The sequence below is a fragment of the Lissotriton vulgaris genome, chromosome 3_1, assembly GCF_964263255.1.
Source record: "Lissotriton vulgaris chromosome 3_1, aLisVul1.2, whole genome shotgun sequence".
In the NCBI taxonomy this organism is placed as follows: Eukaryota; Metazoa; Chordata; class Amphibia; order Caudata; family Salamandridae; genus Lissotriton; species Lissotriton vulgaris.
Genome location: NC_141689.1, coordinates 191,620,725 through 191,646,112, shown reverse-complemented (window position 1 = coordinate 191,646,112; position 25,388 = coordinate 191,620,725). Strand labels below are relative to the sequence as shown.

General features: G+C 49.8%; 1 protein-coding gene across 4 annotated transcripts in view; it reads right to left on the bottom strand.

The window, feature by feature from the left end:
- UBAP2 (ubiquitin associated protein 2) overlaps positions 1 to 25,388 on the bottom strand; it is a 1,436,418-nt gene that overhangs the window by 262,880 nt on the left and 1,148,150 nt on the right. For all 4 annotated transcript variants that reach the window (XM_086960301.1, XM_086960303.1, XM_086960302.1 and 1 more), the window contains exon 22: positions 19,747 to 19,825. In XM_086960301.1, the coding sequence (XP_086816427.1) occupies positions 19,747 to 19,825 (79 nt within the window). The remainder of the gene's footprint in view (positions 1 to 19,746; positions 19,826 to 25,388) is intronic.

Sequence of the window (25,388 nt, the reverse complement as noted above, 5' to 3'; positions counted from 1 at the left end):
GTTTTAGTTGATTACCATTCTAAGTGGTTTGTTGTTGAAACATCTGAGACTATCACAACGGAAAAAGTAATTACATTTCTAGAAAAAGTTTTCCTAAATGAGAGAATTCCTAAAGTTTTGGTGTCAAATAATGGTCCTCAGCTAGTTTCCAAAAGAATGGAGGAATTTCTTTGTAGTAAGGGTGTTAAGCATGAAAAAGTTGCTTTGTTTAGACTGCAGGCGAATGGTTTAATGGTTTAGTTGAGAGAATCAATCGTTTGATCAAGAACAATAAACAACTTTCTTTATGCAATGGTTTATCTTGGTCTGAGGAGTTGAAAAAGTTGATGTGGTCTTATAGAGTAACACCGCACTCCATGACTGGTATATCGCCTTTGATTTCTCTTAACCTCATCGCTGCGGATGATATTTTCCTCCTGTGCTGGGCCCCTATGATAATGGGTGTGGTTGTGACGGAACCATTCAGTCATCAGCACAGCCCAACCGTGACTGATGATGGAATGGTTCCGTCACCAGCATCGAAGGGGTTAAAGGGAGGGAACCTGGGTTGAAGGAGATACCAGGGTGGTTGAAGGACAGAGATTGTGTGTGGGTGGATCGTGATGTGATTGGAAAGCAAGTTGCTAATAAACAAATTGTTGTTGCCAAACATTCAAAAGGGGTCAAGATTCCTAATATCAAATCGGGTGATTGGGTGGTGGTAAAACGTGGTGGTACTGTTGCTAAAGGAGACAGCAGATTTTCTAAACCTATTCAAGTGAAGGAAGTAAAAAGTTGTAATTTTGTGTGATGGGTCAACTTGGAGTTTAGGAAATGTTGCTAAATGTTTCCCTCCCCAAATGGGTGGTGACTAAATTTCCATTTATTGTCGTTCTTTTTCTTATCATTCATTGTGTAAATGATTTCTTCTAATTTTGTTTTCTTTTATGGTAGCATGTGTGGGGGGAGGTGTGTAGAGATGTCTCATTTGTAATGTTAATGTGTTGCCTAGCAGTTCAGAGTGTTTTGATTAGAGAGGACTTAACTGAGCTGTGAAGTAGGTTGTGGGTGAAGCTGGAGGTTCCTGTACAACTCTTCAATAAACCTTTTATTTCTACTTGCTTGCCTGTATTCATCTTTACAGTAGACGCACTTGGGCGGGTCTTATGTGACCTCGCTGACATCATGCGCACGGACGACGCCTGGGAGAAGTCATGTGATGTCGTCTCACCCGCGGCGCGCGGGATGCTGTGGCAAAAAGGTTTTCGGATCTAGTCTCACGCCTTGGGATAATTCTATGTGAAGGAATCTGCGGCTAGTAGTCTATCAGATAAGGGAAGTTAACATGGTTGAGGTGGCCAACAGAGCTAATATGCCACTTGAACAGATATTAAGGTAATGCTAGAGAGGGGACTGCAGCAAGTAGAAGTTATAAAGGTATGTAAAGAAGAGAGAGCATGTTCTATAGTAGTTTCATGCACATTAACGATATTTAAACAATCAAAAGAAATGTGTTACTTACCTGTAACTGCAGTTATCCAGTATTAGTGTCTTTCATAGATTCACATGCCTGAATCATTCCCCGTCGTCGAGACGGGAGCCTCCGGTATATAAAAAAGTAATGTCCTATAGACATACATATAAAGGAATAGGCCTAAGGATCTCACCTTAGTGTCCTATCTACGTCCTTATGTAAGAAGGACCAAAACAGAGTAGGCCCAAAGGTCCCACCTTGGTAGCCTGTGTCCTTTTGTAAAAAGGACCAAAGTAAAGAGAACCAACCAATCAGCTACCACCTCCTTCTAGAACCTTCCTGTCAGGAGCCTCAGTCTCTCAGATTTTCGTACGCACCAAGCTAGTTAGGCGTAAACTTGTTATAGAGATAGGTGAGTCCTTCCAGGGGAGGCGGGAGGGTGCATGTGAATCTATGAAAGACACTAATACTGGATAACTGCAGTTACAGGTAAGTAACACATTTCTTATCCAGTATTTGGGTGTCTTTCATAGATTCACATGCCTGAATCAGAGTAGCAAGCAATACATTATGCACATTCTGTGATGGTACATCATATATGAGTCTGTAGATAATACATATCATGCGACTGCAAAAACACCAACATGCAATGTCATGTAGATTCTAGGAAAAAGAATGTGCATACCAGTAAAGGATGGAGGGATGTAAGAAAGGCTCACCTAACTGGAACAGATGGCGAAGCACTGCTCTGCCCACTGCTGCATCCTTCGTCAACTCAGTATCCAAGCAGTAGTGCCTGGTGAAGGTGTGCGGGGACTTCCAGGTCGCCGCTCTACAGATGTCCAGTACCGGCACTCCAGCAAATAGTGCCGCAGACGTGGACATGGCTCTTGTTGAATGAGCTTTGACTCGTGCCTCCAAAGGCCGTCCGGCCTTGTCGTGGCAAAAGGTGATCGCTGAAGAAATCCACCTTGAAATACTTTGTTTCGTCAGGGGCATGCCTTTCCTTGGCCTACTAAAGGCAATGAAGAGTTGAGATGACTTTCTGAAGTGTTGTGTCCTGTCGATGTAGAATTTGAGACATCTCTTCAGATCGAATGAGTGCAGGGTTCTTTCAGCTGCAGTGGTTGGGTTTGGAAAGAACGACTTGAGCACCACTGGTTCGTTGAGGTGGAAGTCCGAGGGGACTTTCGGTATAAAACGGGGGTTAGTTCGTAGAATGACCCTGTCCTCCCTGAACTGCAAAAAAGGATCTTGGATTGAGAGAGCCTGCAGTTCACTGACCCTTCTGGCAGAGGTTAGGGCCAGTAGGAGGGCCGTTTTCCATGAAAGGAATTTGATGTCCGCTTTATGGATGGGTTCGAAGGGGTGCTGAAGGACCACATTGCGGTGCCACGACGGAGGGATTGGTCTTGGTCGTGGGAAGGATCTGAATAGACCTTTAAGGAATTGTTTTATAAGTCTGTCCGCCCACAGGGATGGACCCTTGGAAGTTCTTGTGAACATGGATATCGCTGCTAGATGCACTTTGATGGATGCATGTGCAAGGCCTGATTGTGCTAGATGCAGTCAATATGGTAGCAGCTGCTGTGGAGTGATATGGAAGGGGTGCAGGCCTTCAGCCACACACCAAACACAGAACCGTTTCCATTTTAGTGAGTAGGTTTTATTAGTGCTGTCAGCTCTAGCCTTTGCAAGGACGTCTCTACACTCCTGCGGGATGTTTAGGTGGCTGAATTCGCGGTATTCAGGAGCCAGGCTGACAACTTCAGCGGGCTCAGGTTCAGATGGAGAACCTGTCCGTGGGACATTGTGAGCAGGGCTGGATGTCGGTGTAGGCGAAGAGGTGGCCGGGCAGAAAGGCGATGAAGTTCCGTGAACCAGTGTGCCTCGGCCAGGATGGGGCGATGAGGATCAGAGTGCAGGGCTCCGACTTCATCTTCCTGAGGACCCTGGGTATCAGTGGAAATGGCGGAAAGGCGTAGGCAAACACGTTCCGCCATGCGATGGAAAATGCATTCCCGAGGGTTCCTGGTTGGTGATGCCTGCTTGCGAAGCTTGGGCATTTGGCGTTCTCTCTGGTGGCAAAAAGGTCTATCTGCGGGGCCCCCCACTCCGCGAAGAAATATTCCAGCACCTCCATGTCCAGTTCCCATTCGTGGGATGGTGACCTCTCTCTGCTCAGGGCGTCCGCCAGGACATTGTCCTTGCCCGGGACGTATTCGGCTTTCAGCGTTGTTCCATGTTCCAGAAGCCAATTCCAGACGCTCTGCGATTCTCGAGAGAGTGAAAGCGATCGCGTCCCCCCTCTGTTTGTTTAGGTAGTGCATCGTCGTGGTGTTGTCTGTCCTGACGAGCACAGGGGAGTTTCGGATGCTTGGTAGGAACGCTTGGAGAGCTAGAAAGACCGCTCTTAGCTCCAGTAGATTGATGTGGAGTTTGGATTCCTGTGACGTCCACTTGCCATTGATCTTGAGTTCTTGGAGAACTGCTCCCCAGACTTCTAAGGATGCGTCCGTTGTTATTACGTGTGGTTCCGCTGGAAGCAGGAACGGTAGTCCCCGTGACAGATGTCTGGGCGACCTCCACCACTGTAAGTGGTTGACCATAGCTCGTGTGACATGTATGCGGTCCTCGAAAGATCCCGCAGCTTGTGTCCATTGCCTCGTTAGTTCCTCCTGGAGAGGGCGCATTTTGAGACGGCAGTGGGGAATGAGCATGATGACATCATGCCGAGGAGGGACTTGAAGGTGCGGACCGGTAGAGTCTTTCTCAATGCTACTGACGTGGCCAAGGAGATGAGTTTGGCCTTTCTCTCCTGAGAGGGGAAAGCTTTTGCGCGTTCCGTGTCCAGAGTCGCTCCAAGAAAAGTGATGACTGTTTGGTTCCAGTGCCGATTTTTCTCTGTTGAGGGTCACTCACTACAACTGCATTGCGCTCGCACCTGTCGCATTTATGCTTTTAATCTTACCCGTTTTGTCTTCTTGCTTTGCTGCTACTTTGATACACAGTTTTCCCTCGTTTATAAATTCCCCCTCCGCATTGCCGCACTATAATTGTGACAGTCACCGCTACTTAGCGGGTCGGACCATCGCGCTCAGAAATTGGTGGGCGCCATCTTGGGTGGGTGCTAGGGAAACCCGGAAACGCTCCACGCTCTAGCAGTCAGGTGGACTGACTAGAGGCAGCTTGTGGCTCATACTATTTAAGGGGCTGGTGAGGTTGCAAATGCTACTTACCAGTATGCATCTGTTCTTGGCATGTAGGGCTGCTGACATTCATATCTGTGCATAGATCGCCGCCTAGTGTTGGGTCCGGATGATTGCACATTGTTGTCCTGGAAGAGTCTTCGAAGTATCACGAGATAGGTGGCTCCTCCCCTGGACTACAGTGCGCATGGGCACCGCCTCCATCCCCAGATTGTTTTTAGCCATTGGCAGAGATGGAGTGAAGAATGTGAGTGATGGCCATGCTATGAGCATATACATATATACTGAATGAAATACTGCAGCTGCTACAGGCGGCGGGGACGAGGGTGGGCGATATGAATGTCAGCAGCCCTACATGCCAAGAACAGATGCATACTGGTAAGTAGCATTTGCAGTTCGAGGCATGTGGGCTGCTGAATTCATATCTGTGCATAGAATACATAGCAGTCCCTCCATTAACGGCGGCCGCCCGTGCCAGCTGCAGCAGTCTGAAAAAGCGTTTTTAGAACAGCCTGACCAACAGCTGCCTGCTGTTTGGAATGCACGTCTACGCAGTAGTGCTTAGTGAAAGTATGTGTGGTAGACCATGTGGCTGCTCTACAGATATCTTCTAAGGGAATGTTACCTAGGAAAGCCATAGAGGCCCCCAACTTCCTGGTGGAGTGGGCCCTTGGTGGGATAGTGAGAGTGCGCTTAGCTTTAGCGTAACAGATCTGAATGCATTTCACTATCCACCTAGCGATCCCAGCTTTGGAGATAGCGTTTCCCTTGTGGTGTGTGGCAAAAGCAACAAAAAGCTGCTTGGTTTTGCGAAAATCTTTTGTCCTGTCTACATAGTACATCAAGGCCCTCTTAACATCAAGGGTGTGGAGCATGCGCTCCGCCAGCGTCTCTGGGTTTTGGAAAAACACCGGCAATTCAATTGTCTGGTTTATGTGGAATTGTGATACCACTTTGGGTAGGAATTTAGGGTTAGTGCGGAGCACCACCCTGTTAGCATGTACCTGGAAGAAAGGTTCTTGGATGGTGAGCGCCTGCAGCTCGCTAACCCTCCGTAGCGATGTAATTGCTACTAAGAACGCAACCTTCCAAGTCAGAAACTGAAGCTCACAAGAGTGCAGTGGCTCAAAAGGAGGACCCATCAGCCTTGTAAGAACCACATTGAGGTTCCATTCTGGAGCTGGTGGGGTCCTTGGTGGAATGACCCTTTTGAGTCCTTCCAGAAAGGCCTTGATAGCAGGGACCTTAAAGAGTGACAGATGTTGTCTATTCTGGAGGTATGCTGCCATAGCAGACAGGTGAATGCGGATGGAAGAGTACGCCAGATTACATTGATACAAGTGGAACAGGTAACAAATGATGTTTTGAATGGAAGCATCTAGCGGGTCAATATCGTGGTTAACACAGTAGATGACAAACCTCTTCCATTTAGCCGCATAACAAGCTCTAGTAGTGGGCTTCCTTGCCTCCCGAATGATGTTCATGCAATCGGGAGGAAGATTGAGGTAGCCAAACTCTAGGACTTCAGGAGCCAGATCGCCAGGTTGAGCTGTTGCGGGTCTGGGTGCTGAATGTCGCCATGGCTCTGCGTCTGAAGGCTGGGAGTGAGATGAAGCCTTTGATGCTGTACCACGGAGAGTTCCAGAAACGTGGTGTACCATGGTTGGCGAGCCCACGTTGGAGCAACCAGGATGAGAGTCATCGAGTGCTGCCTGAGCTTGCGTGCCACCAGCGGTATCAGAGGTGCTGGGGGAAAAGCGTACGCAAATCTGCCTGACCAGTTCATCCACATCGCATTGCCCTGTGATTGCGGGTGTGGGAATCTGGCGGCGAAGCTTTGGCATTTTGCGTTCTCCTTTGTGGCGAACAGGTCTATCTCTGGATGACCCCACTTTTGGAAGTACGGTTGGAGTACTGATGGATGTATCTCCCACTCGTGCATTTGATGGCTGTGTCTGCTGAGCAGATCCGCCATCTGATTGTCTTTGCCCGGGAGATGCTCTGCCATGAGGAAGATGTTCCTCTGAATGGCCCACTTCCACATGCTCTGAGCCAGATGAGACAGCTGTGGAGAGTGTGTGCCTCCCTGCTTCTGAATGTAGTACATGGCCGTCATGTTGTCCGTCCGGATCAACACGACTTTGTTGCACAGATGTACTTTGAACGCCTTTAAGGCCATGAAGATTGCCATCAGTTCCAACACATTGATGTGCATCTTCCTTTGCTGTAGTGTCCATAGTCCCTGCACTGTGTAATGGAGTACATGCGCTCCCCAGCCTTGGAGAGAGGCGTCCGCTGTCAGGATAATCTGTGGCACAGGCTCTTGGAATGGTCGGCCCCTGCAAAGGTTTTGTGGATTCCACCAATGCAGAGAGTTGTATGCCCGACCGCTCACCAACACTAGGTCTGTCAGTTGCCCATGAGCCTGAGTCCACTGACGTGCTAGGCACTCCTGAAGCGGACGCATATGTAGTCTCGCGTGCGGGACAATGGAGATGCAGGAGGCCATCATGCCTATCAACTGCATGAACACCTTCGCTGGAAGCGAGTGTTGAGGTCTGAACCGCTGGATCAGCGCCTGGATACTGGCGATTCTCACCGAATTTGGCTGCGCAGTGGCTGCCAGAGTGTTTATCGTCGCACCCAGATACTGTCGCACGTGGGCGGGCTGGAGATGGGACTTTGGATAGTTCAGAGAGAATCCCAGATCGTGCAGGAGATGAATGGTGCGTGACACATGGTCGACGCACTGTCGTTCTGTCTTTGCCTGAATGAGCCAGTCGTCCAGGTAGGGAAAGACGTGGACGTTTTGGCGACGGAGATGCGCGGCCACAGTCGCTAGGCACTTTGTAAATACCCTTGGCGCCGTGGTGACCCCGAACGGCAGAACCCTGAACTGGTAATGCTGGTCTAAAATCGTGAATCTGAGATACTTCCTGTGGGAAGGATGCAGGGGGATATGAAAATAGGCATCTTTCAGATCCAGCGTAGCCAGAAAATCCCCTTGCTGAAGCAGGGGAAGCACCTGCTGCAACGTGAGCATATGGAAGTGCTCCGAGAGGATGTACCAGTTTAGGGGCCTGAGGTCCAGGATTGGCCTGAGGGATCCGTCCTTTTTGGGGATCAGGAAATACAGGGAGTAAACCCCTGTTCCCCGCTCCTGGAATGAGCTCTATCGCCCCTTTTTGCAGCATGACTAGAACTTCTTGCTGCAACAAGGTCAAATGCTCGCCTGACATAGGACGGCTCCTTGGGGGCATGTCCGGTGGAATGGAAGTAAGCTCTAGACAGTACCCGTACTGGATAAGAGACCTCACCCACCTGTCCGTGGTGATGGACTTCCACGCCGGCAGGAACTGCTGGAGTCTCCCCCCGACCGGTGTTGTATGGTCGGGGGGCAGTGACAAGACGTCACTGTTTGTTGGTGGTGGTGGACCTGAAGCTATTGTTTCCACGTCCCCTGCCCTTGATGTTATTGCCTCTGTAACCACCTCTACCTTTGTTGTTGTATGAGGTCTGGGTGTTACTCTTGTAATATTGTGTGGACTGCGATGCCTGACCCCTTGAGGTGCCTCTGGAAGTGGAGCGGCGAAAGGAACCACCCCGAAACTGCTGACTTTGTAAGGCCCCCATAGACTTGGCAGTTTCAGTATCTTTTTTCATTTTTTCCAGGGTCGCGTCCACCTCAGGTCCAAACAGGTGGTCAGGATTCACTGTTTGATTAAGTATTGTAGTTTGGATGTCAGGTTTGAACCCTGAAATTCTAAGCCAGGCATGGCGTCTAAGCAACACACTGGTATTGATAGCCCTGGAGGCTGTTTCTGCCACATCCAGTGCACATTTGATGGATGCATTCGTAATGAGTTTTCCCTCCTGAATCAGCATCTCTCCTGCCTCCTTGTATTGGTCAGGCAAGTGTTGCAGTATGGCCTCTAAGTTGTCATAATGGGCCCTATCATAACGTGCAAGTAGGGCTTGTGTGTTAGATATTCTCCAGATATTAGCTGCCTGCGCAGCAATCCGTTTGCCTGAGGCCTCAAAGATCTTGGACTCTTTGTCTGGGGGAGGAGCGTCACCAGTAGTTTGGGAGTTCGCCCTCTTCCGAGCGTTGGAAACAACCAAGGAGTCCAATGGCAAGTGTCCCTTGATATATGTAGGATCCGTGGGCGCTGCCTTATATTTCCTGTCGATGCGAGGGTTGACCACACGCGCCCGGTTGGGCTCCTTGAAGACCTCCGCTGCATGTTTAAGCACTCCTTTAAGCATCGGCAGTGTTTTGACTGACTTTTCAGCTACAGAAAAAGTGTCGAACAAAAAGTCCACATCCACGGGGTCCGAGTGCAGCTCGACGTCGTGGTTAGCCGCAGCTCTCTCGATCAGAGCGTTAAAGGCCGCCGAGTCCTCAGTCGGGGACGTCTTTGCCGCAAAAAGTTGTGCGTCCTGGCCCGACTGCGGGTCCTCTGGGTCGCCTCCGGCTGACCAAGGTTCGTGCTCCTCCTCCGGATCCGAGTACGCCGGATAGTTGTACTCGGCGTCTTCCTCGTCCGCATCGCCTGTGGCGGAATGCGTTGGCGAGTGTCCTAGGACCTGTGGGGACACAGGGTCCACCGGCGCCGAAGAGTCCGCAGAGTCCCTCTTGTTTTTGAGAGGGATCTTAAAATGTTCCAACGCCGGCTCCGACGTGATCTTCCTCTTGAGGAGAGACAGTTTCCCGGTGTTGGCGTCGATGATTACCTCACGACGTTCCACTTCAGCAAGCGGTTGTAGCCGAAGCTTTGATACCACCAAGGCAGCTTTCGAGGGTCCGCCTTGCTTCGGCGCGAAGGCCTTCGGTGCCGACTTGGGAGGAAGGGTGAAACGGATAGGCGTTTGCTCCTTCGCAGGCTTAGGCGTGAGCTTAGGCGTCACAGTGCCCTGAGCGGGAACCACACTGACTTTTCGGATCCGCTGCAGGGATTCCGCCACCTACTTCGTCAAGGCCGGAGAGGGTTCGACCGGCTCGAGCGACTTCTCTGCATCGAGAGTCTGATCACCCGCAGGCACCTTCTTCGGGGCCGACGCCCCATGCCTATGTGCGTCGTCGCCCAGACGCTTCTTGGGAGCCGTCTTCGGGTCCACAACCCCTTTCGGAGCCGACGCAGCCGCGTCGGTCGATTTCGCCTTCGGCACCGACCCCGAGGGCTTCGGGTCGGCCATCTTGGCGTGGCTCTTCGAGTCGGCCATTTTGGTCTTCTTGGAAGTTGACGCCTCCAGAACCTTCTGCACCAGCGCAACTTTCACTTTCGGTTTCGCATCCGAGGGTGTGTGCCCAGGTGGCTTCACTTTCGTTTTCTTCAACGTAAGTGTTGTCTCACAAATGTCCGTGACCGGGCCCGGAGGCGGGGACGTAGGACTTCTAATTAGATCTTGGGTAAGGCCCGAAGGCGATCCCTCGACCTGGGCCGTGTGAAGGGGAATAACCCCTGAGTCTGGTTGGGGGTGCTCCTCCTCCAAGCTATCACCCATAGTGGCAAAAGCCTGATCGTCGTCCCCTACCTCGTCGGTGACTTCGTCAAAGTTCTCCTCACCCGCGTCGTAGGTCTCACCCTCGGACGCGGGACTAGAGCCCGAACCTTGTCCGTCGTCTTCTTCCTCGACAGATTCCTGGAATATGTCGTCAGGTGGGGGCGCCGCAGTCGATAACCTAGCCTGGAGCCCATGGGCCCGACGATTCTTCAAAGTCTTCTTGCACAGGATTTTGGAACACGCCATGCAGCTGTCTTCGTGGTGATCCGGTGACAAGCATGTATTGCACACAGGGTGCACGTCGAGGTGTGAATATTTGGAGTTACACACCGGGCACTTCTTAAACGGAGTTCGCTCCATAGCAAAAGTGTAGTGTAGGCCCGTCCGCGCCGAAAGCACGTGGAAGGGCAGCAAGAGATCGGAGCTGAGAGTCAGAAAAGAAACACGTACGCAACTATACCGACGCCCAGCCTAAAGACCTTTTGGTCTCGATTAGAAGTTGAACAACTATCGGTCCCGACAGAGGGAACCGAAACACATCCGAACCCAATGGCGGAAAAAAACAATCTGGGGATGGAGGCGATGCCCATGCGCACTGTAGTCCAGGGGAGGAGCCACCTATCTCGTGATACTTCGAAGACTCTTCCAGGACAACAATGTGCAATCATCCGGACCCAACACTAGGCGGCGATCTATGCACAGATATGAATTCAGCAGCCCACATGCCTCGAACAAGAGCATTCCTTCTTGCTCACTACAACTGCATTGCACTCGCACCTGTCGCATTTATGCTTTTAATCTTACCCGTTTTGTCTTCTTGCTTTGCTGCTACTTTGATACACAGTTTTCCCTCGTTTTTAAATTCCCCCTCCGCATTGCCGCACTATAATTGTGACAGTCACCGCTACTTAGCATGTCGGACCATCGCGCTCAGAAATTGGTGGGCGCCATCTTGGGTGGGTGCTAGGGAAACCCGGAAACGCTCCGCGCTCTAGCAGTCAGGTGGACTGGCTTGAGCCCTATATCTACCAGTGTCTATGGCGCGCAGCGTGTGCGCGCAGCGTGTTCGCCGCAGTCACACCAGAGTCCAGCCCGTCTGCGCCCGTCCGCGCTGAGGACGGGCTGGATGGCTGGGTCACTGGTCAGGATGAGGTCGGCCATCACAGACTGAAATATTCCCTACAGGATGTATTGCGGCTTAAGCCACCTGCTGCATCATGTTTCCATAAGAGCACCCCTGAAGACTTTCTATTACCTGTAGGATGTGGCTGTTTTCAGGTAGGCTCGGGGTTTCAACACTGCCTCCTCCTCCTCTCCCTTGGAGTCTTATTCTCCGTCGGGATGTAGTGCGCTGAGTGAAAATTGTATTCTCATTAACGCTCGCTCACTTATTAAAAATAACATCGTTTTTAAGGAGTTGGTACTGGAGAAGAAACCCTCATGGGTCTTTGTAACTGAAACTTGGGCTAAAGACTCCTCGGGTCCCGACCTTGTCGAAGCGATCCCTGAAGGGTACTGCTTAGCACGGCAGGACAGATTGGGCCGGGTTGGAGGTGGGCTGGCTATCCTGTACAAAGACATGTTCCAATGTCACACCATACCTGTCTGCGACCCCAAGGATGTCTTCCAAGTGCTTTATTTTTCCCTGTCCGACTCTCTTAATCCCGTATTCAACGGGATTCTGGTCTATCGTCCTCCCGGTCCCAGAGCAGACTTTGGGTTGAAACTGCTTCAGGTTCTTGAACCCTATTTTGCCGGCGAAAATCTCACCATTTTAGGAGATTTTAACTTTCACTTAGAGCTGTTGGAGGCTCATGACACTCTTTCTTTGTTGGAAGTCATGTCAGCTTGTGGACTCACCCAACTGGTGAAAGGACCGACCCACCGAGCGGGGCATACGCTCGATGGGATTCTCTCTAATGATCAGAGGCTGACAGTAATGGATTCTTTCTCTCTGTCATGGTCTGATCACCTGGCCGTTCCCTTCAATCTGACTTACCCGATCCTGGACAACATCAGAAAAATTCCAAGTACGATTGAAGTACGTAGGAATTTTAAAAACATCAGGGAAAATTCTTTTGATCCGTGGACGCTTAGCCTGTCCACAATCCAGGAGAAGGATGTTCAGTCGGCGGTCTCACAATATGAAAAGACCATTAAGGAGGCTCTGGATGAACTGGCCCCTATTCGATTATGTTATTCAGCCAGGAAAAGACTCTCAGCCCCCTGGTTCTCGGAACATCTAAGACTCCTCAGACAGGAAGTAAGGAGACAGGTGCGCCTATGGCATTCTAGTTGGGACCTGAAGGATAGGGAAGCCCACAAAATATTGTTAAAAAGGTACAAGTCGGAAGTAATTAGGACCAAACAAGAATACTTCACGACCTTCACTGCTTCACTTTCCTCTCCTAAAGAGCTTTTCAGGATTGTGGACTCTTACATCTCTTCAGATCCCCGACCCTGTAACTGCATCTCAGGAGCTCTGCAATAGGATAGCTTCCTTTTTTCAGTCCAAAATATCGGACATTTACACCGCTTTGGAGTCACAGAGATCCACTACTATTGAGCCTCCGGCTCTCGCTGTTTTGGACCCTGCTCCGCAGAGCTATCTCTGTCCGGAGGTCTGGAATCCTTTCCTCCTCTCTCTTTTCAGGACCTAGAGACTCTCCTCAATAAAACCAAATCCGGCTCCCCGCTAGATGCTTGCCCTTTAAAGATCCTTAAGCAGTGTAGAGAATCCCTCCTACCCCCTCTTGTTGACATCATGAATAGGGCGATGAGGGAAGGCATTTTTCCTCAGCAGTGGAAAAATGCTGTCGTAAAACCTCTGCTCAAGAAACCTTCTCTTGACCCTGGGGTATTAAAAAAACTTTCGCCCCATCTCATTGCTCCCGGCTCCCGCGAAGATGTTAGAAACGCATCTAAATAAACATCTTGCTGCCTTCGTGGAGAGCTCGGGCTGTCTGGATCTTTCCCAGCATGGGTTCAGGAGGGAACACAGCACCGAGTCTGCCCTCACCGTAGTGCTCGGTAATATCCGCACGCGTGTGGATGGGGGACAGACCTCCCTCCTGATCCTCTTAGACCTCACGGCTGCCTTCGATACCCTTTCTCCCTCGGTCCTAACATCTCGACTGAGGGAGATTGGGGTGCAGGGGGCGGCCCTGGGGCTCCTTTCCTCTTTTCTTGATCATAGAGAGCAAAGGGTGATGCTGGGCAAATTCCTATCTCCATCCCTGTCTGTGCAATCCCACAGGGGTCGGCGCTAAGTCCCACCCTCTTTAACATTTATGTGACCCCCCTTGCCAGACTTATTAGATCTTTTGGGATGGAGGTAGTTTCCTAAGCGGACGACACTCAGATCCTCGTCTCTCTCTCCCAGTCAGTCACGTCAACTGCCTCCAATTTTAGATCTTGTATGGAGGCAGTCGGCCAATGGATGATTCACAATTCATTGAAACTGAATGGGGAGAAGACTGAGGTGATGGAGGAGATTTGGTCAGCTGAGTGGTGGCCGGACTCACTGGGAGCGTGTCCTGATCCTACCTCCTTAGCCAAAAACCTTGGCGTAATGATTGATCCCATCCTCAGCATGCGCCAACAGGTTAACAGGACTGTCTCGACCTGTTGGGGTATCATCCGCATACTGAGGAAAATTAGGCACTATCTTTCTTTGCAGGCAAGAAAGCAACTTGCTGTAGCCCTCCTGGGCTCTCGTCTGGACTACTGCAATGCGCTGTATGCGGGACTGAATAAAAGTCAGTTGCAGCGCTTGCAGGTTGTCCAGAATGCCGCAGCCAGATTTGTTCTGGATCTACCCCAACGTGCCTCTGCCACCTCTGCTAGGAAGCAGCTTCACTGGCTTCCCGTTGAGGATCGGATACTTTTTAAGACCATGTGTATGGTTTTACAAGGCATTAGCAAAAAATAGCCTTACTGGAACTGGAATTGGATCCATTTTGTCCCATTACAATCCTGGCAGGAACCTTCGATCTTCAAACAGATTTCTTCTCTCAGTCCCGCGTATTCGGAAAACTAGATGGGGTGGTAAAGCCTTTTCCAATCTGGCCCCAAAGTGGTGGAACGCTCTTCCACTGGAAGTAAGGTCCCTTCCCACCTTACTATCGTTTAGTACTGCCCAGAAGACCCATCTCTTTGTACGCGCGTACATGTAGTTGTGCTCTGCTTTTTTTATCTGTTTGGTAGGCGCCTTGATACCTTCGGGTTTAGTTTGCGCAGTACAAGTTGCATAATAAATAAAATAAAATAAAATAAAATAAATAAGGGTCAAGCCTAGGCTGCGGAAAATATTCAGACAGGCGCTGGAGGATGTGGCTGCGGCTGTCGCAGATGGTGCCTTTACCAGCCAGTCGTCCAGGTATGGGAAAACCTGGTGACCCTGTTGACGAAGGAAAGCTGCCACAGGAGAGAGGCATTTTGTAAATATCCATGGGACAGATTTGAGGCCAAACGGGAGAACACGAAATTGGTAGTGGTCTCCTGCCACTGCGAACCTGAGGTACTTCCTGTGTCCTTTGAGGTTAGGATTGTGATAGTAGGCGTCCTGTAGGTCTAGGGACGTCATGTAGTCGCCTTCCTCTAGGAGACCCAGGATTTCCTGTAGTGTGACCATACGGAACTACTGTTTCTTTAGGAACACATTGAGCGCTCTGAGGTCGAGGATTGGTCTCCGCTTTTTTCCTTTCTTGTGAATTAGGAAGAAATGGGAGTAGAAACCTTTCCCTTTTTGGGTCTGAGGAACTCTCTCTATTGCTCCCTTTTGGAGCATGGAAGCGATTTCCTGAAGAAGCAGCCGTAGGTGTCTGTGGGACCGTTTGGCTGGTGGTGTCGTTGGGGGAATTGAGACAAATTCTAGGGAATGTCCGAATTGGATGAGTTGTAGCACCCACCGATCTGTTGTTATTTTTTGCCAATTGTTTAGGAAGAATGTGAGTTTTCCTCCAAGTCTTAAAAAATGCAATGGTGGATGGACTGGCCATTGGAATGAGTCATTGGCGATTGCCAGTAGGTCTTTTTTGTTTTTTTCCCCTGTAGTTTGACTTGTTGTAGGAAGATTGACGTCCTGTCTGGCTTTGACGCTGTTGGTACTGCGTTTTGCTCTGGGTGTAAGGATAGGAGGACCTATTCTGGTAGGATCCTCTATATGCAGGTTGTCCTCTTCCTCTGTTACCACAAAAGGACTGGTTCCTGAATTGCAGAGTTCCCAGAGCTCTGGCAGTATCGGTGTCCTTTTTGATAGTGGTGAGGGCCTCGTCAATTTTTTCGCCAAAGAGATGTTGGCCGTCGTAGGGCATATAGATGATTTTTGTTTGTACTTCCTGCCGGAAGGAGGTGGCCTTGAGCCAGCCCTGTCTTCTCAGAACAGCGGCACCTGCCAGCTGCCTGAAGCCAGTCAGGGCGACGTCTATTGCACAGTCAATCAGCTCAGAGGCAGATGTTTGGCCCTCTAGGAGAAGCGAATGTGCCTCTTCCTTTAAATCCTCTGGCAGATTAGCTAGGTAGGGTGCGATGTCTGCCCAGAGTTGACGGTTGTAGCGGCCCAGAATTTCTATGGAATTCGCCACCTTCACCGTCATTGCTGACGTGGTGGAGAAACGTTTTCCAATGGTGTCTAGTTTTCTGCCTTCCTTGTCAGGTGGCGTCGACAAAGGAGATGCTGGATTACCAACGAGTCTGCCTTGGGGTGACCCGTGAGGCATGCTGGCGCCGATGAGGTTGCTTTGTATTTTTTATCAAGTCTGGGCACTACCACAGGAATGGAAGCTGGCGTTTGCATTAGTTGTTTGCCTTGTTTCCAGAGGAAGTCAATGATCGGGATTGACCTAGTCGTCTTTTTTGTAGGTTCCTTAAAATCGTAGAGGAAGCATTCAGTCTCCTGGGTTTCCATAGACATGTGGAACCGTTTGGCCGCCCGCTCAATGAGGTTATGGAAACCACCGATGTCCACAGGTGGTGATTCCGAAGACTGTGGTTCTGGAGAGGCCGGGGAATGTGCGACATAGTCCTGGTCTGCATCAGGGTCTGAATCGTCGTCACAGACCTCACCTTCTTCTTGATCTCTCTCGTCGTCGTCGGATGAGAGAATGTCTTGTGTTGGCTCCTGGTCTTTAGAAAGCACCAGTGGAGGAGGCTTATGTCGTGGCACGGGGGCAGGTACCTGTGCAACTGGAGGCGCAGGTGTAGTGGTTTTCTCTGGGAACCGCTCTTTGTAGTCCTTTATGAGAAATTGCAAATCCGAGACAATGGATGCTAGTAGGCACACCATCGGTGTAACTTGTGTGTGCACCTGAGTGTGGACGGTCTGTTCCACATGCTCCTCCTTGTCCAGTTCCTCGTCTGTGCTTTGGCACTTAAGCACCAAGACTGATGGGCTAGTGGCTTGTGTATATAACTCCTCCGACTCTTCATCTTGCAATAGGCAGGATGGAGTCAGTTGTTGCACCTTACTGGGCGACGTCAAGTCTGGCGTGATTGGCTTTTTAGTTATTTTAACTGTGATATGGGATGTCTGAGGCAGTAAGCATTCCATGGTATGCGACAGTACCTCAGACTCTTTCCATGTCCCTGCGGTCATCAACGCTTGTGTCGACGGTGCCGCCGTAGAAATTTCCTTCGTCGACGGTAATTTACTCCTCGTCGACGGTCTCTTCGTCGACGTGGTCCTCGTCGACGGCAATTTCTCCGTCGTCGACGATTTTGTCGTCGACGATTTTGTCGTCGTCGATGGAGTACTCTTCGTCGAAGAGTTAGGCTTCGTCGACGTCGTGGTCTTGGACGTCGATCTCGTCGTCAACGGCACAATCTTAGTCGTCGACGGAGTGACTGGGATGGTAGACGGCACAGGCCTACTCGCCGACGATGAAGGTCTCGTCCGTGTCGTCGAGGAGATTGCCGACGATGCCGTCGTTGACACCGTCGTCATAGACGTCGAGGCGATTCTTTACGCTGAAGTGACCCTTGACGCTGTCGTCGTCGTCAAGATCAGCGGCTGCTTCCTGGAGACAGGAAGGTCCTTGTCAGACACTGGTGTTCTGCCCTCTGCAGACTTTCTGGAAGCCTTCTTAGGAGGGGTGTCTGAGGGGCTAGGGGAAGTAACCCTTGGCCTCTTCAAGGAGAACTGTGAAGTACCAGAAATACTCTCACCTTCTGATACCAAGTCGCTTTCAGGTTTGTTCTTCAGCCTGTTTAACCATAGTAGTAAGCGTCCTTCTCAGTCCTTCAAGGTTTTGAGAAGGTTCTACATATCTTGCAGTCCTTGGCTTGATGTTGATGGTAGAGGCAATATAAACAGGTTTCGTGTTTATCCTCTACATGGAGCCTTTTTTTGCTACAAGAAGAACAGGCTCTAAAGAGACCTTTTTTCTGGCTATCAGCCATAACGATAGAAGTTAGATAAATTCGTTTTTTGAAGAAAGCAGCAAGTTTCCTGAGGAGAACTCAGGTGGTGACTCCCTAGCACAACGTGCGGTAGAACATCTGAGAGACTGAGGCTCCTGACAGGAAGGTTCTAGAAGGAGGTGGTAGCTGATTGGTTGGTTCTCTTTACTTTGGTGGGACCCTTGGGCCTACTCGGTTTTGGTCCTTCTTACATAAGGACGTAGATAGGACACTAAGGTGAGATCCTTAGGCCTATTCCTTTATATGTATGTCTATAGGACATTATTTTTTTATATACCGGAGGCTCCCGTCTCGACGACGGGGAATGATTCAGGCATGTGAATCTATGAAAGACACCCAAATACTGGATAAATATTAATACAACAAAATCAAGAAAAAATCAAGAGTAAAGAAACAAAGGAGGAGCAAAGGACCAGGATCATCAAGTTTTTATTGGAGCACCTACAATTATTTCCATGACCTTGTTTATTGGTGATGTCCTCACAATTAGTTCCTAATTTACATTTCAAATGCTTTATTCTGAGCAACATGAGAACTAGTCTTAGTGGGCCAGGCTAAAAGCCTGGCGATTCCTACTCTCTGCCAACTAATAATCAAATATTGAATGTATTCATTTGAAGCATCAATGGGTCCACTGTAATGACCTTTTGGGCTTTGAGTTCTCTCTCTTCTGGGCGTTAGATGAACTGCACAAAGGAATTAGTTATTTTCATATCATTACTTAACACTAGAAACAATCAAAGGTTTTAACTTCTAAACAAACTGATAAAGCTGTGTTTCTGCCTCATCCTAATTGCCTACAAATCCTCCAATTGTAGCTGTGCTGAGCTTACATTTCTTGCAAACATGCCAACTCTGATTCTAAAAAAATCCATTACCTCTCACCCAGTGGCTAATGCATTTTGTATGTCGTTCACATTTTCTTCCAGTGGTATTTTGTAAATCATAGGCATTTCTATTGAGTTATCATCTAAAGGTTCTTCAGTTTCACCAAAATGTCCCTGGAGCAGTAAAAATGTCAGTGGGGTTCATTAGTTTTTCTTTGTCTTATCGAATATGTTTGTCATAATGGTACAAGCCAGAATGGATCTTAGACTATTTTCTTTTCAATTTTGCGAAGCTGACCTGACTGAACCAACTTTTCAGAATGTATTCTTGTGCTAGTCAGTATGAGGATCAACTGTTTTACTAGTTAGCGTGATCTGAGTTTACTAATCTGAGGGAAATTCAACTTGTATTCCAAGTTATCTTCCAATCTTTCAGTGATGTAGCTTCTCCTGTAAAAACAGCAGGAAAAATGTCGGAAGAGAATGTAGGTGGGTAAAAAGGAAGCTACTTTGTTCACAGCGGCAACTGTAAACAGCTTATGCTGAGCGCAGCCTTCACTCTAAATGTTCTTACATGCTTTCATCTGACAACCCATATGCAAAATGTGCCAACACAAGCTTCTACAATGGATTAGATACAGTAGTAACAAAATGATCAATGGTTATTGAAAGAGGCAACAGAACAAGAACAATAAACAGAGGCGAAAGGGTAAATTGGGAGCAGAAACAGAAAATAAAATAAATGCAAGCTATGATCAAAAGAATTTAAAATAAGTAAAGAAGCAGAATTACATTGACAATCTTAAGAATCCCAAGCTGTGAAAAACCAATAACGGAGACACAATGAAATGGAATGTAAGCAACCAATGTGATACAGCCATGCAGTGTCTAGGATGTGATCCATCGTCATAAAACAGGTTTGTGCTAGCTATGTCCACCAACCTGAAAAAATACACCATGAGTAGATCTAGCCACCTTACCAGTGAACATCAGGTTAAAGGTGTATGTGGGAATGAAAAATAATGTGTGCAGCTAATAACACATATGAAAGGACAGCAGTTGTGACCAGTGTTAAGAGTAGGCATAGAGTTCCCCACAGTGTACACAGCCTAGACCTGAAAAGAGAATGTTTTTACCATGATTACCTCCTGGCGTCATGTAGAATTCCAAATGGTGGGAGCCTACATGAACAGTATGAATTAAGTCATTTATCACACTAGCATTTCTTTACAGGTGAAAAGTTGACTTTCATTTTTCTTAAAAACATGTAGCAGCAAACAAGTGCAGTAAAAGTATACTGCATAAATCCAAACTTCGAAAACTTTACACTAACCTGAGTACGGGTTGTTAGCAAGACCTCCATCTCTTGCTGTTAAAGTTGCAGGGGCAGGAAATGTAATTCCATAGTAATCCTAAAAACAAAATGAAACTTCATGAACATGCCAGAAGGAAGATTTCCAAGAGAACACAAACATGGCATTCGTAATACCTCTTGGTTTTTGTGGCATGTACAGAGGTAAAAGGTCGACATTACATCATTTATGTATGGTGATTATATCCTTAAATGCAGTTTGCATTTAAGCTTTTACACATCACTGTGGAGAAACCGGAGAAAGAAACAAGCCTTGGCAAAGCCAACAGGTCTGGTTTTAATGTGTTTAATCATGAAACGTCTTGGGCCATTACTGCTCAAGTGTACCATGGTATTGAGCAGCCTGCTGGCAAAACTCTGGATTTCAAATGAAGAGGACATTACTTTACCTCTATATGTTTCTATTGCTTTCTCAACAACAAGGTTCGATATTCTGGCCCCTGGCACTAAGGTCTCAGTTAATGTGCCAACCTGGACCAATCAAATCGGCTGAACTGCAGTCAATACACAACCCACTGAGCAACGTTTGTGTAAGATACATGAGTTCAAGTAACGTAAAAGTCCCATGAGACAAGACGGTGCCAACCAGTAGAAACCGAAAACTCTTTTATAAGAAAATCAGACACTCAAGGAGCACCAGACCTATAATATGCATATTAAAATGTTTATTTTGAAATCCCATTCAATTTCATATAACATGAATTGCAACCATATGGTATTTAAACAAAGCAATAAGTATACTAATCGCACAAGTTACTACTTGAGACATTAGTTCGTGATAGATTCCTTACCTTAGAATATCCCAAGGCATCAGACTGGACCCGCTAAGTTTTTTTAATCAGCAGTACTTCTGTGCATCAGTAGGTGTGTCGTAAGCGCCGGGATGACGTCACGGAGACTACTTAGGTGCCACCCATGCGCGCTGACGTCAATTAGGTACACGACGCGCCAGGAACGTGGAGCCGTGTAAGAAACTGACCACTGGTGCCATGAAACTAGGGCCGTGAAAGGGATGACTTTAACGCCAGAAATGAGTTCGCAGAATGGGGAGGGTGGGTGGGGCGGTAAGGAATCTATCAAGAACTAAATTCTCTTACAGATATATTGTTACACAAGTAGTAACTTGTGCATCTGAAAGAGATACGTTAGTGATAGATTCCTTACCTTAGAATAGATACCCCAGCAATACCAACCCAGGTGATGGGTTTGCGAATAAGATTACACCAGAAAGTCACGGAGAACAGAATGGCCAAAGAAGCAGTCTCTCCGGACTGGACTGTCAAGGCAGTAATGATTGGCAAACGTGTGCAGCGAAGCACACGTAGCTGCCTAACAAATGTTCTGCAAGGGAACCCCGCATCCCAAGGCAGTGGTAGCCGCGGTCGCCCTGGTAGAATGGGCAGGCAACCCCACAGGAGGCTCCTTCTCAGCCAACGAGTAACACGCTTTGATGCACAGAACGACCCACCGAGAGATGGTGCGTTTGTGCACGGACCAACCTTTTTTGGTGCCCATGTAGACAAAAAATAGCTGGTCATCCACACGGAACTGTTGTGCGCGCTTCAGATAGAAGAGCCCATGTTTTGGGTACAGATGGTGGAGCCTTTCTTCCTCTTTTGAAGGATGCGTAAAGAAGGTGGGCAAAGTGATGGTGTGCCCGATGTGGAAGGGCGTGACAACCTTCGGCAGGAAAGGAGGACGGGCCCTTAAACCACCGTGTTCGAATGAACAGAAAGGAAAGGAGGTTTGGAAGAAAGAGCCTGTAGCTCACTTACTCTTCTGGCAGAGGTGATAGCTTGCAGTAAAGCCGTCTTGAGAGTGAGAAGACGCAAAGGACAGTTATGAAAGGACTCGAAGGGAGCACACATCAGATATGTCAAGCCAAGGTTTAAGTCCCATTGGCGCATTATGAACGGCACAGGAGGAAATGTGTGTGCAATGCCTTTCAGGAAACGGTTAGCAACCGGGAACTTAAAAAGAGAAGGCTGATCTTGAAGCCTTAAATAGGCGGAAATGGCCAAGAGATAGCCCTTAATAGTGCCCAGAGCAGAGCCCTGCTGGGCCAAAGAATGAAGGAACAGAAGAACCTCTGAAAGAGGGGCAGAAAGGGCATCCACAGCCTTTGCTGAGCACCATGCCACAACCTTATTCCTCCTGCAGGAGTATACGATCTTAGTGGAGGGACGCCTGGCTGCCAAGATAACATTACAAACTTCGGGAGGCAGGTCGAAAGATGTCAACTGCCGCTGCTCAATCTCCATGGAAGGAGGTGGAGACTGGACAGGTTTGGGTGGAAGACCGGCCACTGCGACAAAAGATCCTCCTGAAGAGGCAGAAGGATCGGGAGATCAATGCTCATACAGAGTAGCTCGGTATACAATACTCTTCGAGCCCAGTAAGGAGCCAAAATGATGACTGGAGCCCTGTTGCGCCTGATCTTCTTAGGCGGAAAGGCGTACAATAGACCACAACTCCACTCGCGACGAAAAGCGCCACTGAGTGCCGCCTGGGAAATTCCAACGTGCAGAACTGATGACATTACGCATTCTCTTCGGTGGCAAATAGATCTAACCAATAGTCTCCCCACTGCTGCAAGAGACCTTCAGCCACGTCCGAGTTCAGACGTCATTCGTGGTCCATCATGCACCAGCGGCTGAGTTCATCTGCCCTGGCGTTCAAAGAACCTGCCAGGTGTTGAACCACCAGGGACATGCCCTGATGTTCCAGCCAAACCCAGAGGCGCAGAGCCTCTTGGCAAAGGGTCCACGACCCCACCCTGCCCTGTTTGTTGCAATACCACATGGCAGTGGTGTTGTCGGTGAACACCTGCACTACTCTCCCCATGACAGAAGGAAGGAATGCCTTCAGTGCAAGTCGGATCGCCAGACGCTCCAGAAGGTTGATGTGGAGCTTGGACTCTGCCAAGAGGCCTCTGATCTCAGCCTCCCCAATGTGGCCGCCCCATCCCAGAAGGGACGCGTCTGTCATAACTGTCTGTTCCGGTTGGGGAGGGGAGGGGGATCTGCCATTGACCCAACCGCGATTCATGAGCCACCACTGCAATTGTCGTGCAGTGCCCTCTGAGATTTGGACGTGATCGGACAGATTGCCCTGATACTCTGCCCACTGGAACTTCAGGTCCCACTGCAGTGCCCACAAATGCAATCTGGCATGATCCACCAGCAGGATGCAGACCCAGTAGTCGAAAGGTCATCCTGACCGAAACCCGGGACAGAGGCTGAGAGATCAGAATCATAGCGTGAATGTCCCAGACTCGCTGCTCGAGTCCAGAACCGCTCTGATGAAAAGGAGCTTCTGTGAGGGAATCGGGTGCGACTTCGGCATGTTGATGGAGAACCCCAGCAAATGCAGGAGGTCGGCCGTAGTCTGGAGGGGGGAGACAACTGCATGGGGTGAGCCCGCCTTCAACAGCCAGTCGTCGAGATAGGGGAAGACTGAAACCACTGATCAGCACAGATGAGCTGCGACCACCGCCATCAATTTCGTGAACACCCGAGGGGCGCTGGTAAGGCCAAAGGGAAGCACCGTGAACTGAAAGTGCTCGCGGCCTACCATGAATCGCAGGTAGCGCCTGTGGGCAGGCAGGACAGGAATATGAAAATAGGCGTCCTGCAAGTCCAATGCCACCATCCAGTCTTGCGGGTCCAGGGCAGACAAGACCTGGGCAAGTGTGAGCATCTTGAACTTCTCCTTTCGAAGGAAGTGATTGACGTTCCGCAGGTCTAAGATGGGACCCAGGCCCATGTCCTTCTTTGGAACCAGAAAGTAGTGGGAATAACACCCAAGACCTACTTCTTGCATCGGAGCGTCCTCAATGGCCCCTTGGCCAAAAGGGCCGCAACTTCCTGCTGGAGAAGCGCCAAGTGATCCCCGGACATGCGGTGGTACTGAGGTGGCATGGCTGGAGGGGTTGTCTCGAAGGGGAGGGAGTAGCCCCTTCTGACAATATGCAGGACCCACTTGTCCGAAGTGATGTTGTGCCAGTGATGGAGATAGCGTATTCGTCCACCCACTGGCATCTGATGGGCCTGAAAAGTCGGACTAGGAAGGATTTGAAGTTGATGCTGCGGGGGTGGAAGTGGACTGACCTGACTGCTGGCTCTCTGAACAGCCTCGACGGTTCCCGCTGTGGGGCGCCCCTTCCCTGCCCACGAAAGGAACGAAAAGCAGAAGGCAGAGCGGCCGACAGGCTCAAGGACTTTGCCGTAGCCCGGGAATTCTTGAAGCGCTCCAACGCACTATCTGCCTTATGGCCAAAAAGGCAAATGCCATCAAAGGGCATGTCCATCAGAGTGTTCTGGACATCCCCATAGAAGCCAGTTGTCCTCAACCAGGCGTGGTGCCGAAGCTCCACCGTTGTGGAAATCGACCTGCCCAGTTAGTCGGCGGTATCTAGCCCCCAACATATGGTGAACCTTGCTGCGTCTCTCCCGGCCGCAATCGCCATGGAAAGAACTGCCTGGGCCTCCTCTAGGCAGTTAAGCAGCACCTGCGCAACCGTGTCCCACAGAGAGAGGGTATGACGGCCCAAGAGGCATGCGGGTTCCACCCACCGCAGCCCTAAGCTGACAGATGAAAACAGTTTCTTACCAAACTGCTTCTTGGATTCTCTATCCGGAGGTGCGGTAGGGAATGCGCTCTGGGATGTAGAGGCTTGGACAACCAAGCTCTCAGGAGTGGGGTGTTGGGTAAGGAAGAAGGGGTAGCCCGGAGCCAGGCGATGGCTTCGTGCCAAGTTCTAATCCACAGGAGCCCGTGTTGGGCCTGGACCAGGTGCCCAAAAGAACGTCAGAAGGTGCTTCAATAAAAGGCAGCAAAGGCTCTGAAGAGGTAGCCGCTGGTTGGAGCACTTCTGTCAGGAGATTAGTCTTGATTGCCACCGTAGGGAGTTTGAGGTTGAGAGCCACGGGCGCCCTAGGCAACATCATTGCGTAACTGGCTCCCTCCTCCGTAGCGATGGTAGTAGGAGACAGCATGTCAAGGTCAGGGAGGGGTCGAGACCACTGGCCTCCCCCAAATCCTCTCCCGAGTCTGGATCATAAGCACAGTCCTGTGCTAGAGGGTCCTCACCTTCCTCCGAAGTCTGTGGAACAGGATCAAAATAACGAGGGACATAGGGCACAAAAGGGCCCATCGACGTCTGTTTCGGGCATCGTCGATCCGGTACCACGTACGGGTCGGGGCTGAACCCACGGACTAAGTCACCCCGAGGAGCGGGCGACGTCTGAAGCGGTGCCGGGGAGATCCCGGATCCTTGGGGAGCCTGCGGCTTCAGGACATGAGCCGCCGGCGACACCGGGGCCGGAGCCGCCAGAGATGGTAAAGCAGGGACCTCAGTCGGGCCTGGAGGCGCACCGGCGGGGCCAGACTGCCCAAAGAGTCGGGCCATGGCAGCAAGAAACTCTTGCTCCTGGGCAGGCGTCGCCCCGCACCCGGGTAGGGGAGCAAGAAGGGGGTGATGTCGAAGGTTCCGCAGAAGCGGCACTGCCCGCACCTTCAACCGCGACGGGAAGTCGAAGAGCGACTATGCTTCTTAGACTTCTACTTGGAATACTTCGACTTACCTGACCCAGAGTGCGAAG